This window comes from Mauremys mutica, chromosome 12 (assembly GCF_020497125.1).
Source record: "Mauremys mutica isolate MM-2020 ecotype Southern chromosome 12, ASM2049712v1, whole genome shotgun sequence".
NCBI lineage: Eukaryota > Metazoa > Chordata > Testudines > Geoemydidae > Mauremys > Mauremys mutica.
This window is the reverse complement of record NC_059083.1, coordinates 68539557-68551987: the sequence shown is the minus strand read 5'-3', so window position 1 is coordinate 68551987 and position 12431 is coordinate 68539557. Positions and strand designations below refer to the sequence as shown.

General features: G+C 44.4%; 1 protein-coding gene across 2 annotated transcripts in view; it reads left to right on the top strand.

The window, feature by feature from the left end:
- TMEM94 (transmembrane protein 94) overlaps window positions 1-12431 on the top strand; it is an 87933-nt gene that overhangs the window by 40304 nt on the left and 35198 nt on the right. For both annotated transcript variants that reach the window (XM_044983188.1, XM_044983187.1), the window contains 8 exons: window positions 923-1042; window positions 1986-2113; window positions 2773-2909; window positions 3639-3841; window positions 5921-6072; window positions 7140-7242; window positions 7586-7672; window positions 8172-8288. In XM_044983188.1, coding sequence (XP_044839123.1) covers window positions 929-1042; window positions 1986-2113; window positions 2773-2909; window positions 3639-3841; window positions 5921-6072; window positions 7140-7242; window positions 7586-7672; window positions 8172-8288 — 1041 coding nt within the window. In that variant the 5' untranslated portion in view covers window positions 923-928. The remainder of the gene's footprint in view (window positions 1-922; window positions 1043-1985; window positions 2114-2772; window positions 2910-3638; window positions 3842-5920; window positions 6073-7139; window positions 7243-7585; window positions 7673-8171; window positions 8289-12431) is intronic.

Genomic DNA, 12431 nt, shown 5'->3' with positions numbered 1-12431 from the left:
AACCAAATATCTAAGTACATTCACCTGTTTAAAAAAACAAACAAACAAAAAAGCATACTTTTTTTTTTAATATTAACATTTGATAGCGCTGGTCTGTTAAATATGTGTATATAGAGATTTAACTTATGTAGTTTAATAAAATCACTAGAAGCAACATATTATAGGCGTTGTAATGATGCTCACTCTGTAATATGGTAACATATTAAATAGAAAGATCTGATGACTATATTCCTGTATAATGTCTCTAAACAAAAGCTAACTGTTGTAGTTTGTTTTGTTCCTGATATTTGTATGGCGAGGATTTGTAAACTTGTTAAAAAATTTAAAAAATGAAACATTAAAAGAAAAGCAATGTATCCTGCATCATTAAAATTTCAGCCTAACTATCTATCTTGTGCTGCTTGTTTTTAGCTTTTGTCTCAAATTTGGGACTCAACAGATAGAGCTTATGACACTTGCACCTGATCTAGAATGGAGTGGTGACCTGAAGGGCTCCTATTTTCATTCCTGCAGACAAGTGGTCTTTCTCTGGGATAGCAGCTAGGAGATCAATTCATAACCTGCTCTTGGCAAATCACCTGGGATCGCTAACAAAGTGAGATCAGTTTAAACCTCCCTTGCTTTGGGAGTCAAGCATGCTCCCTTTGTAGCATTCCTAGTCTCTGTCAGCCAGAGACACTTTTGTCTTCTGGACCTTGTCTCTCTCCTGCTGTGATGGAGCATTTAGCTGGAGTGCTCACCAATGTGTTTCTTGCCTGCGATCATCTTGGCTTTTTATTCCAGCAGGCCAGTCTAAAGTTCATGGGATGGTGAGAACATTGCAGATGATTCCAAGGCATTCGGGGACGTAGTGCTTTGCCAGCAGGAAAAAGCCAAGAAATATGATGGTGAAGCACTAAATAGACTGTTTTCTGCTCTCCAGGATGAGATGACCTCAAGTTTGGGCCTGACCACAAAGAAGGCCCTCACTATCCTGAGAGACCAGCTGTCAGCACTGCTGGAGGGGCATCAGAAGGAAAGGAAGAAGGTGATTTCATGGAAGGTGAGGCAAAAAAAAAAAAAGCCCACAGTAGGTTCTGACCTTCCCTATCGGTCTCTCAAAACCCTAAAGTTTGGAAATTGGGAATTAGGCCAGTTCCCCGTATGGATCGCACAAAGGACCTATGGTGGATCCCCAAGCTTTCCGAACCCTTGTTAAGCTAAAACTCTGAGTTAATTGAAGGTCAGTTACGTTAGGGTCTGCTTTTGTGGAGCTTCTAAGTTCCCTGGGGCTAATGCTAGGAGCTATGCAAGGTTATAGCTCCTTTGCAGCTGTGCAGTTGTGGAATTTAGGAGCTTAACTTCAACCTAGAGATTCATCAGAGCAGCAAAAGCTGAAACTCCTACCTAGTCAGCCTCCCGCCCCTTCCAGCATTAGGAAGGTGAATGTTTGCTGCCTTTTCCTTCTCCCTGTGCCCCTAAGAGCTTTGTAAAATTGGGGTTTACCTGTATTTGAAAAATGATCTCTGTAGAGAGAGGCTCCAGAGCTGTCTCTCTCAGTGCACATAGGGGGTTGTTTAGAGCAGATGGGGCTATGAGGCTTAACACACTCTCCTGAGGCTTCAGCTACTGGTCGGGTGTCATGTACATTTAAATACAAAGCTCTAGCATCCTATCTGTAGTAATTACATTTTAAAAATGTCTGTTCTCCTCTCTGGATCAATGACAATGAGAAATCCTGGCACAACCGCCTTTGTATTGTGCCAGGGCATTGCAAGGCAGTGAGCATTCACCCAAGCCAGTCATCTGATCCACTGCTAGCGTGTTAGCACTCAGATAAACACTGATGTGGGAAGCTCTTGACTGTTTTGAGGGTTTTTGCAAACTATGTTCACTCCCCAGTGGTTATGTGAACTTCTACCTTCCCCCCCATTATGTTATGCTTCTTAAAGGACTAGATATGTGTTTAGCTGACACTGAGTCTCTCTGCTACTCTTGCTTTGTAGGAGGTGTGGAGGAGCAGTTTCCTGTATCATGGTAACCGTCGCTCCTGTTTCCATTGGCCGGGTGCATCTCTGATGCTGCTGGCAGTGCTGCTGCTGTTGTGCTGCTATGGGAGCCAGCCACACGGGAGGTGAGCAAAGCATCCTTTGTTATTTGAGGGGGAGTGGGAGTAGTTTTATACTGTATCAGTAGTGCATCTGGCTGTCTTAGCGTTGTGGTCGCTAATTCTTTTTAATCACTGGGCTCATTCATGCCCAGATCGTGTCCCCATCAGCTCCTTCCCCCAGTCTCTGACAAAGACTCGTTTTGGGAGCTCATTGATGCCGCTTCTCAACAATCCCATAATGGATCTGATGGAGAGAATGAGGTTGCCTCCTTTCGGGAACTGTACAAGCTCTTTTTTGTAGAGTGGTACCAGACCCCGTGATGTCCTGGGGTGTGGGAGTAGAGAAGGATAATCCTGAAAATGAACTGGGGGTTGAGGTGCCTCATGGAAGAGTGCAGAGAGCTGCCACTTGGACCTCACCCTTATAAAATACAGCCAGGGAATGGTATCTCTGGATCGAAGCAGATCTTGTCGAACTTCTCCAGTGGAATTGTTCTAAAGACCAAGCATGGGTTTAATGCCTTTGCTTTTCTTTATGAATAAGGTTAATACTTGAGTCAGTGGGATGAAAGAATAAAGGGGCAGGTAGGTGAGCATCTATATCTGTGCGCGGGGGAGCATATTCTGCTCCTTTACTCACATGCCTCTTCTGCTTCTTGGTTATTTCCTGTTGCCTTACAAAGCCAAGGTGCTGAGATTGTGAATGCCCTGGCACTCCTCCTCCTCCTCCTCCTGAACCTCTTCTTGATTGGACGACAAGAGAGGCTGAAGCGCAGAGAGGTTGAAAGGAGGCTCCGGACCATCATCGACAAGATAAATGGTGAGGTCTTTATCTGCCCTCTCCCATTTGGGTTGTCATGCACACACACTCAGCTTCCCTCTGTGTTGGATTTCTCTCCAAACCTCAGTGTCTCCATTACCTGTATTTAGATTACCTGTCTTGCTCCATACAGAGGCAGGCTGTTGAGAGCCAGGCTTTCTGCACTACCTTCTTTAGATGGGATATGCTGAGCTGCGATAGTGTCAAATGCTTTGTACCATAGTCTGGTAAGGCAAATGGCCATTATGTCTGGATGCTGGAGTAAGTCAGACTCTGAGCATCTCATAAAAATATCTGTCTTCCAGCAAGCCATAAGAGAGGGGAGCATAGGGACAGCAGCACCCTCTCAGCAAGAGACGTGTGTGGGGGAAGTTTGGGCAGCAACCCTGGGGGGAGCCTCTGCCTGGCAGAAGGTGGAGTAATTATTTTCAGCCTGGGGCCTTTGGGACATTCTCTTGGCTTTTGTCTTGCATAGGTTCATCTCAGTATTACCTGGTGTTTTGTGTATGTTGCAAATTGGCTATGGGTAGCTGTCTGTACAGGATGGGGAAATATGAGGGACCCTCCCCACCCCCCCGGGAGGGGAATAAAGGAAATGGCAGGAGATCATAAGGACTGTGTGGGATTAGCACTGGAGGGATCATTCTGTGGAAGGTAAATCCTTATGGGATCATCAGCCCTTCTCCAGTGGGGCTCTTCCTCATTCTTTCCTGTTCTCTGTGCTTTCAGATACCCTGGAAGATGGCAAAGAGCCAAAGTGGCCAGACTCCATGTACCCCGACCTTCACATGCCTTTTGCCCCATCCTGGTCCCTCCACTGGGCCTACAGGGATGGTCATCTTGTAAACCTACCCGTCAGCCTGTTAGTAGAGGGAGACGTTATCGCTCTGAGACCGGGGCAGGAGTCTTTTGCTTCTCTGAGAGGGATTAAGGTAACTCACTTGTCTCCTTTCTGTGCCATGATGAAAGATTGTTTCCCAGGATGGTTTTGTTGGTGACCAATTTCCAGAGAACACAGTATTCTCATTGTGTGTTTGATCTCTTCCTACCTTGGGAACACTCAAGAGCTTCACCTTGCACTTCATTTGTGCAGCTAAAAGTGCTTTATATAAACAGCTCTCCTGCCAACCCCCAATCCCCAACAATGTAGTCACACAAATGATGCCAAAGCATAATGTTACTTATCTCCCACAGGACAGAAAAGGAGTGTATTGTGCTTCTGATCATAACTGTATTAAACCCATCTGAGTAGATAATTCAATAGGACACCTTCCCATTTTGAAACCGTGTGTGTTGCTGATGTGTCAGAAGATGGGTTTTAGGCAGAAAGTCACCGTCACTAAAGATCTTAAATGAACCCATGTGCAAAATACTCCTCTCTGCCCCTTGCTGTGAATTCATTGCACTCACTTTGCAGGCAGAACTCCCAACACAAACATGGTATTTCCGTATGGAACTCGACTGTAGAATATGACTTTCTGATAAAAGAAGGGGACTGTACCCTGCATTTCATATGGAGAAATAAAGGCGTATCTGCTCTCACCTTCCCCTTTCTGCTCTCTGATAATGTAAGGTTGTTGTATAGGATACATGGGGGGAAAGTGGATGAACTGCCTACGAGGGCTGGAAATACAAGCTAAGGAAGAAATTGACTGAGAGAGCAGGAGAAAATGTTTAGGTTCTCACTGCAGAACAGCAAGCGGTCTCTGATCTAGATGTATCTGTTAGAAAATCATGCTTGATCATGACGGTCCCTTCTGACCTTAAAGTCTGTGAGTCTATGCATATCTCCATCAGATTGCAGAATAATTTCAGGGAATCTGGGAAGATGGGGAGGGCCAGTATTGGTGGGAATGTTACCTGGACAACATCTTAGCTCATGTGTGGTGTAATTATCCACTGATCAGATCTTATTTGGGAACAAACTATGAACAGCCTGCTGTTTCAGAAAACCCTTCCTTCATAGTGTTTGGATACTGAAGCTTGCCCTTTACAATGTAGCAAAACAAGCAGCAGGGCCTGGCTTTCCTCCTGACTCTGAAAGCAGCTTTCATAGAATGGAAACTTGTGGGATGATTTGTTTAGAGAATGTACAGAGTTGGTGGTACAAACAGGAGCACTTGACAGAACAAAGAGAGCACTTAGGTTAGAAAAAATTAAAGATGCTGGGGCAAAGAGATGAAGATAATATTAATACTTTATACTCTTCAGAATCTCTTAGCCAAGGAGCTCAGGTTGTTTTACAAATGTTAAACGTTAAGCCTTACACATTCCTGTGAGGCAGATAAAGGAATTACATGGATCATTTCTCTGCTTGTAATGCAACTACTTCTGGGCTGGAATGCGGCAGCTGTTCACAGCACAGCAACAACAGTTTCGGACAAGAAATGAAAAAGAGTGCCCCATTCACAAGCCACACATGGACAATTATTATAGTTAATTTAGAGAAGTGGAACGAAATTACCAAAACTACAATTTGGCCAGGGCATCAGAATTAACATGCCTCTCTTACAAAAGCATGTAGGGATCTTTAATAGGTGCAAGTGGGCAGGATTTCATGTTTTGTACTAGAGATGGGGGTGGGAGGAAATGTGTTGTGCAAGAAAGACATGGGAAAATTCAACTTCTAAAGTTACTTTTGATGCTCTTTATTGTCTAAGGTCATGTCTACACTGTGGGTGCTACAATCGCACAGCTGTGGTGCCTTAGTTATGTCACTAGCACCATAGTGTAGATGCTTTCCTGTGAAATGTGCATACATGCCAGTTATGCTGAGGAGTAAGGGTTGCATTATGCAATAGGTGTTGCATTCTGCTTCACATTCAGTTCAGCAACTTTGCAAATTAATTTTAAAGCATTGATAGTTTGAGTGGTGTAGGAAATGTGTCCTGTGTTGAACAGATTTCTGTGGTACTAAAACAGCAATGCCTTTCAGGAGGTTTCCACTGAGTTGTCTGATTGTGCACCCTTTGGACCTTCTGCCTGTCTTTTCTTCTTTAATTTGATAACAGGATGATGAACACATTGTTCTGGAGCCAGGAGACTTGTTCCCCCCTTTCTCTCCTCCACCTTCCCCGAGGGGTGAAGTGAAGAAGGGACCTCAGAATCCTCAGCTGTATCGTCTCTTTCGTGTCCTAAAGACCCCAGTGATTGACAATGTCAGGTGTGCTAAATACTGCTTTTCATGCTTGTACAGGCTGGCTTGGTTCTTATTGCAGCCTTATATCAGAAGGGGTGGAGTTTTGCCAGTCCGGTACAGGGGGCTTCAGATAGATGATATTACCTCTTATCCATTATCTGGGAATACTAGAGTTATAAGACTCTCACTGGACTCCTTCACTGGTTCTCAGCAGCTGCTAGGTCAGATGGATGCAGAAAGCCATATTCTCCAAACTGCTGGTTTAGCACCTCACCTGCAAATTGATTTGTGGTGGTGGCGGCAAGGAGATCAGAGAATTTCTGCATTTGATAGCAAGCCCTTCACTTGGCTCCATTTTTATAGGGATCTGAGTTTCCTTTTTATTTAATTTTTTAAATCTGTGTTTGGAACTCAGAGACCAAGGACAAGGCTAGCTGTCAACCCTCTAACCAGAGGCATCATCTCTGAATTATGGGCACGGAAGTTTGGATCTGCAGAGAATACTAACTTGCAGGGATAGTTGCTCTCCGTTTTAGGGTGGTGTAATTTTAAGAAGTAAAATGCTAATTCTTGGATGAGCAAAGAAAGGAAGAGTGAGAGGGTTGCAGATAGCATGAGGCAGGTGTTTCATTGTTACTTGTTCTGGTTCAACAGGGGGGCAAAGCCCATTTTTAGAAACTGAGTGGGAAATATTCTCTTTCATATGACTATTGATCTTTTTTCTGTGAGTGGGTGGGATTCTCTGCAAGTGCCATTTCTCCCTGAAGTTTAATCAATAACATCAGTGACCCCTCTAGTCAGCTAGAGATGTAGGTATCTGAATGTATTCTGACCAGACATGCAAACTGGGGTTTGAGAGCTGCGGTCAACCAGCTGAGGAGTTATGGGGAGTTCATTATATTTACTCCAGTGTCAAGTGCAAAGCTAATAGTATGGAATGCCTGGCTTTGGGTCTCTGAAACAGTGAACAGTTTCCCGTCATGAAGCACTATTCTGATCAAGATAAACTAAAAAGATTATAGTGGAGAAAGAGGCAATGTTAGGGCCTTGTGACTGTGGGCTGGGGCTCCTAACTGGTCTTGATGTTTCAGGTGGTGTCTGGACATGGCTTTGTCACGTCCCGTGACAGCTCTGGATAACGAGAGGTTCACAGTGCAGTCAGTGATGCTGAAGTATGCCGTCCCTATTGTATTGGTAGGTCTGACTTTCAAGCCACTGCTGTTGATGACCAGTCTTGTTCTGAAGTTGCCAGAAGAGCAGGCCAGGACCATCCCAGTAGAAGTTAAGAACCTCTGGGCTTTCATGAGAAGTTCCAGCCAGTCACTAACCCTATATTCAGTTTGGGTAGCTCAGAGAAGTGCAGTGAAGGTGTAGCAATGAGATGGGAGTGGAGGGTGCGGGGGGAAGGTTTGGTAATGCAGTAACAAACCAGCTTTGACCTCCAGGATTTTCCAGGGCTTGCAGTGTTAAGGGGAGTGGAGACTCTCTCATTCCAAGTGGTGGCTTGCTGAGGGTATTTCCTCTGTTTAACTAACAGGCTGGCTTCCTGATCACCAATGCTGTGCGCTTCATTTTCTCGGCTCCTGGAATTGCTTCCTGGCAGTACACTCTTCTTCAGCTGCAGGTAAAGGAGTCTCTTGTGCCCACCCCATTCCCTTCTAACCAACACATACACTGCAGCTAATTTCCTTTTAACACAAACCTCCCACGCCTTCTCAGAGTTGCTTCTCTCCCTGTGCATGCTGAGGTCAGGTGAAGCACTCAGTTGAACAATAAGCAGAACAGCAGCTGTATCCCTAGTGTTCCCATCAGGATGGGGTTTAATCTATTTGCCCAGGATTTTTTCTTTTTAATATTAAGGCTTAATGCCAAATCCATTGTGAAAACTGACTGCAAGTGGGGGTGAACTGCTGACTGCCTCTGTTATGGCAAATCCCCATGGATTGTGGGTGTCTTTCCCTCAGGGCTCCTCAGTGTGTTGCACTACTTTCGGTCTTTGAAAACTGCATCCTTTGCTCCTGACATTGCCCTGTGCTGTGGTGAAGAGGAGGTCATGTGACTGGCCTCAGTTCTTGCTTCATCGCTGTGCCGACTCTAGTTGGTGACCTATGGTGGTTTTTCAGGTGAATGGCGTGCTGCCCATCCTTCCACTGCTCTTTCCTGTCCTGTGGGTTCTTGCTACAGCCTGTGGAGAAGCCAGAGTCCTGGCCCAGATGAGCATGGCCTCGTCCACCTCGCTGGTAGGTATTTCCCATGTCAGGTCATTGTGTGTGGAGGGAGGGGCAGAGAAGGTGATGGACTCTGTGAGAGGAACGCAGGGGACAGTCTGTTAATCAGGTGAATCCACAGAATCTTAAAAATTACAGTGGGGTGACCTCTGTTGGGTCATGTCCAGCCCAACTCCCTAGGGAGCAACAGCATTGTTCCCAACAGTATGTTCCCAGTTCTCTCTCCAGCCCAGTTTCAGCTGGCCCAAGCTCTTCTCTTGGAGTTTATTCCACAGTCAAATAGATCTATTTAAGACAGGTTCTGTGGGCCAACTTATGGACAATTGTATCCTATAGTGGGAGTCTAAACTGAGACAAATGTGATGCAATAGCCAGAACAGAGGAACCTTCAGTGAATGTGAGTGGCTGGATGTTATGATGTCCTCTTTTAACTGCTGTTATTCCCCAGGGGGTCTGGGAGCTGCCACTTGAACTGCTGGGGGTTGGATTACAGGGATGCTCCCTGCAGTGGAATAGGGACTAAGGAGGTGAGGGTTATTTCCTATAAGGGCAGATAGGGGGTAGCAGTTTTTCTTGGAGAGGCTGCTGGGGTTCTGATCCTGAGCTTTCTGAGATATAAGCTGATCATTCAATGGATGTTGGAAACCTCCCCACCCCACCTGCTCCCGATGTGGTTTTAGCCAGGTGCACTATGGTGTGTTTATCTGCTTCTCAAACAGCTGTTATGAAGTTTCTGCCTTTGGCGCAATTGCTCAGACTACCTCCTTGTCCTCCGTGGGACTCAGTGTCCCCATACTCTCCTGGTGCCTAGTCTTCTCCCTACAGAAGTCAGTGGGAGTCACCTGTATCCTGTGCTGGCGTAGAATGAGGCAGATACTGCATCCGTTGCATCCAAATGCTCCCTCACCATCTCCTTTTAGTGGTTTCCTCTCTGCGTGCTCACTATCAGCATCACTCAGCTTCTGTCCTTGGTTCTTTGGAATGGTGAAATAGGAACTCCTTGTCTTCCCTTCTTCATTGCTGTTGGCACCTCCATCCTATCACCCAAGCTCATGCCTTGGGTGTGTCCTTTTCTGTCTCCTGTCTCTTCTTCCCACGTGTCCAAGCAGTTCACCAAATCCTGCCAGTTCTTTCTCCATGACATCTCAAATATGATCCTTCCTCCATGTCCCTACAGTCACAAAGCTTGTTCAGGTCTTCGTCACTCTGATCTTGACTAGGGCAGCCTCTTCTTTGGCCTCGCCATTCCCACCTTTCTTCCCTCTACTCTGTTCAAAATAAAGCAGTTAAGACCCTCTTCCTCTCTGTCAGCTGGACTATGTAACTCTGTTTTCTTTCCCCTTCCCATCAAGTTCAAGCTAATAAATCTTAAGGCCAGAAGGGACCATTGTGGTCATCTTCTAGTAGTCATGACCTCCTGCATAAGACAGGACATAGGATTTTCCTTTATTAATTCTGGCTTCAAGTCACATAGATGTGGTTGAAGTAGAACATACCTCTTAGAAAAACATCCAAATGTAATTTAAAAAATGCTAGTGGAGAATCCACCAGAAATTTTGGCGTGTTGTTCCAATAGTTATTTACCCTCAGTGTTTTTTTTAAAAAACAAAACAAAAAAAACGGTATCTTATTTCTAGTTCAGATTTGCCTAGCCTCACCTTTGGGCGATTGGATCTTGTTATACCTTTGCTAAATGGAATATTCAAATTTCTGTTCCACATGTAGCTACTTATAGACTGTGATCAAGTTACCCCTCTTTGATAAGCGAAATACAGTTCCTTCAGTCTTTAACTATAAGGGGTGTTTTTGGTTCTTCTCTAAACCCTCTCCAACTTTTAACATCCTTCTTGAATTGTTGACACCAGATCTGGAGACAGTATTCCAGCAGCAGTTGCACCAGAACCAAATACAGGGTAATATAATCTCCCTGTTCCTACTCCTTACTCCCTGTTTATGCATTCAAGGATTGCATTGGTCCTTTTGGCTACAGTGTCACACTGGGAGCTCATGTTCAGCTGGTTGTCCAGCATGACGTCCAAGTCTTTTTCAGAGTCACTGCTTCTCAAGCTAGAATTCCCCAGCCTGTAAGTATGGCCTGTGTTCTTTGTTCCTAGATATATGACTTTACATTTGGCCATACAGGGATGCATATTGTTTGCTTGTGCCCAGTTTACCAAGTGATCCAGAGTGCTCTGTATCAGTGATCTGTCCTCTTCATTATTTAGCACTCCCCAATCTTTGTGTCATTGACCAGCTTTATCGCTAATTACTTCATTTATATCCAGGTCATTGATAAAAATATTAAATAGCATAGGGCCAAGAACCAATCCCTGTGCGACCCCACTGGAAATACCCGCTCAATGATAATTCCCTGTTTACAGTTACATTTTGAGACCTTTCAGTTAGACAGTTTTTAATCCATTTAATGTGAGCCCGTATTGGTATTGGTTCTAGTTCCTTAATAAAAATGTTGTGCTGTACCAAGTCAGATGCCTTACAGAAGTCTAAATATATTAAATCAATACTATTATCTTTAGCAACCAAACCTATAATCTCGTCAAAAAATTATATCAATTTAGACAGGGTCTGTTTTCCATAAACCCTTGTTGATAGCATTAATTATATTACCCTCACAATTCTTTATTAATCCAGTCCTGTAACACCCTGTCACAGAATGGCCTGCCTGGAGCAGCCGCCTGTGGCATGACAGGCACACCTGCCTCAATTTCCCTTTTCAGAGTCTCCAGTAAATCCACTTCAGGCTCTTTTGCTTAAATAATGCCCCTCCTTGGAGCCAATTTATTACCAAAACGCAGTTAATTGCTTCCCAACAAAAATCCCAAACGGTCCATTTCCGACATCCATTGTATATAGTCCTTAAAACCCTACTCTTCCCAGTGGGAACTCCCACAGCCTCTGCTGGGAGATCATTGTTATCAGGGGAACATCCCTCTCTCCCTCTGGCTCTCTCATGGCTCCTCTGAGTCCAGCCCTGGAGATGTCATCAAGTAAGCTCCTCTTCTGCTTTCCTGCCTGCAGCCCTACCCGACACTTGGCTCTGTCTCTCTGATAGCCATCAAGCAACTCCTGCTGCTGCTGCTCTCCTGCCTTCAGCCTTCTCTCAGGAACCAGAGTTAGTTTTTTGGCTCTGGCAGCTCTCACCTCCTGCCCTTTTCCTTTGCTCCACTGATCTGTGCTCTCAGGTTCCCCTGACTCACCATGTTTCTCTCCCCTGGTCCTTTATAGCCCCATGTGCTGCCGCCACCCTCTTAATTGGCCAAATGAGAGCACCTGCTCTGGCAGAGAGGTGCTGGACCTACTTCATTTACTGGGGCCAGCCACCCTCTGACAGCCTTTCCATTATTTTGCTCAAGATTGAAGTCAGGCTGATAGGCCTATTATTACTTGGGTCATCCCCATTTACCCTTTTTAAATATTGGCACAACATTAGCCTTCTAGTTCTGGAACTTCCCCTGTGTTCCAAGACTTAATAAAAATCAAAATTAGTGGTCCAGAGAGCTCCTTGGCCAGGTCTTTTAAAATCCTTGGCTGCAAGTTATCTGGAACTGCTGATTTAAAGATGTCAGGCTTTGATAGCTGCTGTTTAATATCCTCCTTAGTTAATGTTGGAATGGCAAGTATTTCATCATTATCACATGATATGAATACATCATCTGTCTTGTTCCCAAATACAGAACAGAAATATTTATTGAACACTTCTTCTTTATCTTCATTATTGCTGACAATTCTACCATTCCCGTTGTCATGGTTCCTTTTGTTCTTGATATGCTTAACTCAAAAAAAACCCCAAACCCTCTTCCTTGTTGTCTGTAATTCTGTTGGCTATAGATTTCTTCATGTGTTCTTTTCATTTCCTTATCAACTTTCTACATTTTCTAGCTTCTAAGTTTTATTCATTGCTGTCAGTTTCCTCTTTTTTCCATCTGTTATGTATTGTTTTTATTTTTTATTGTTGTTTTCACTTCTCTTCTAAGCCAGGCTGGTTTTCTAACCCGTGTACCTTTGTTTCTTGATTGTGGCCTTTTGGGTATTTATTAAAATGTTCTTAAATACTTCCCAATGATCACTCACATTTCTCTATGTAATTTTTCTCCCAGCGGTTTGGCTCATGTTTGTTTTTTAAGCTTGTGAAAT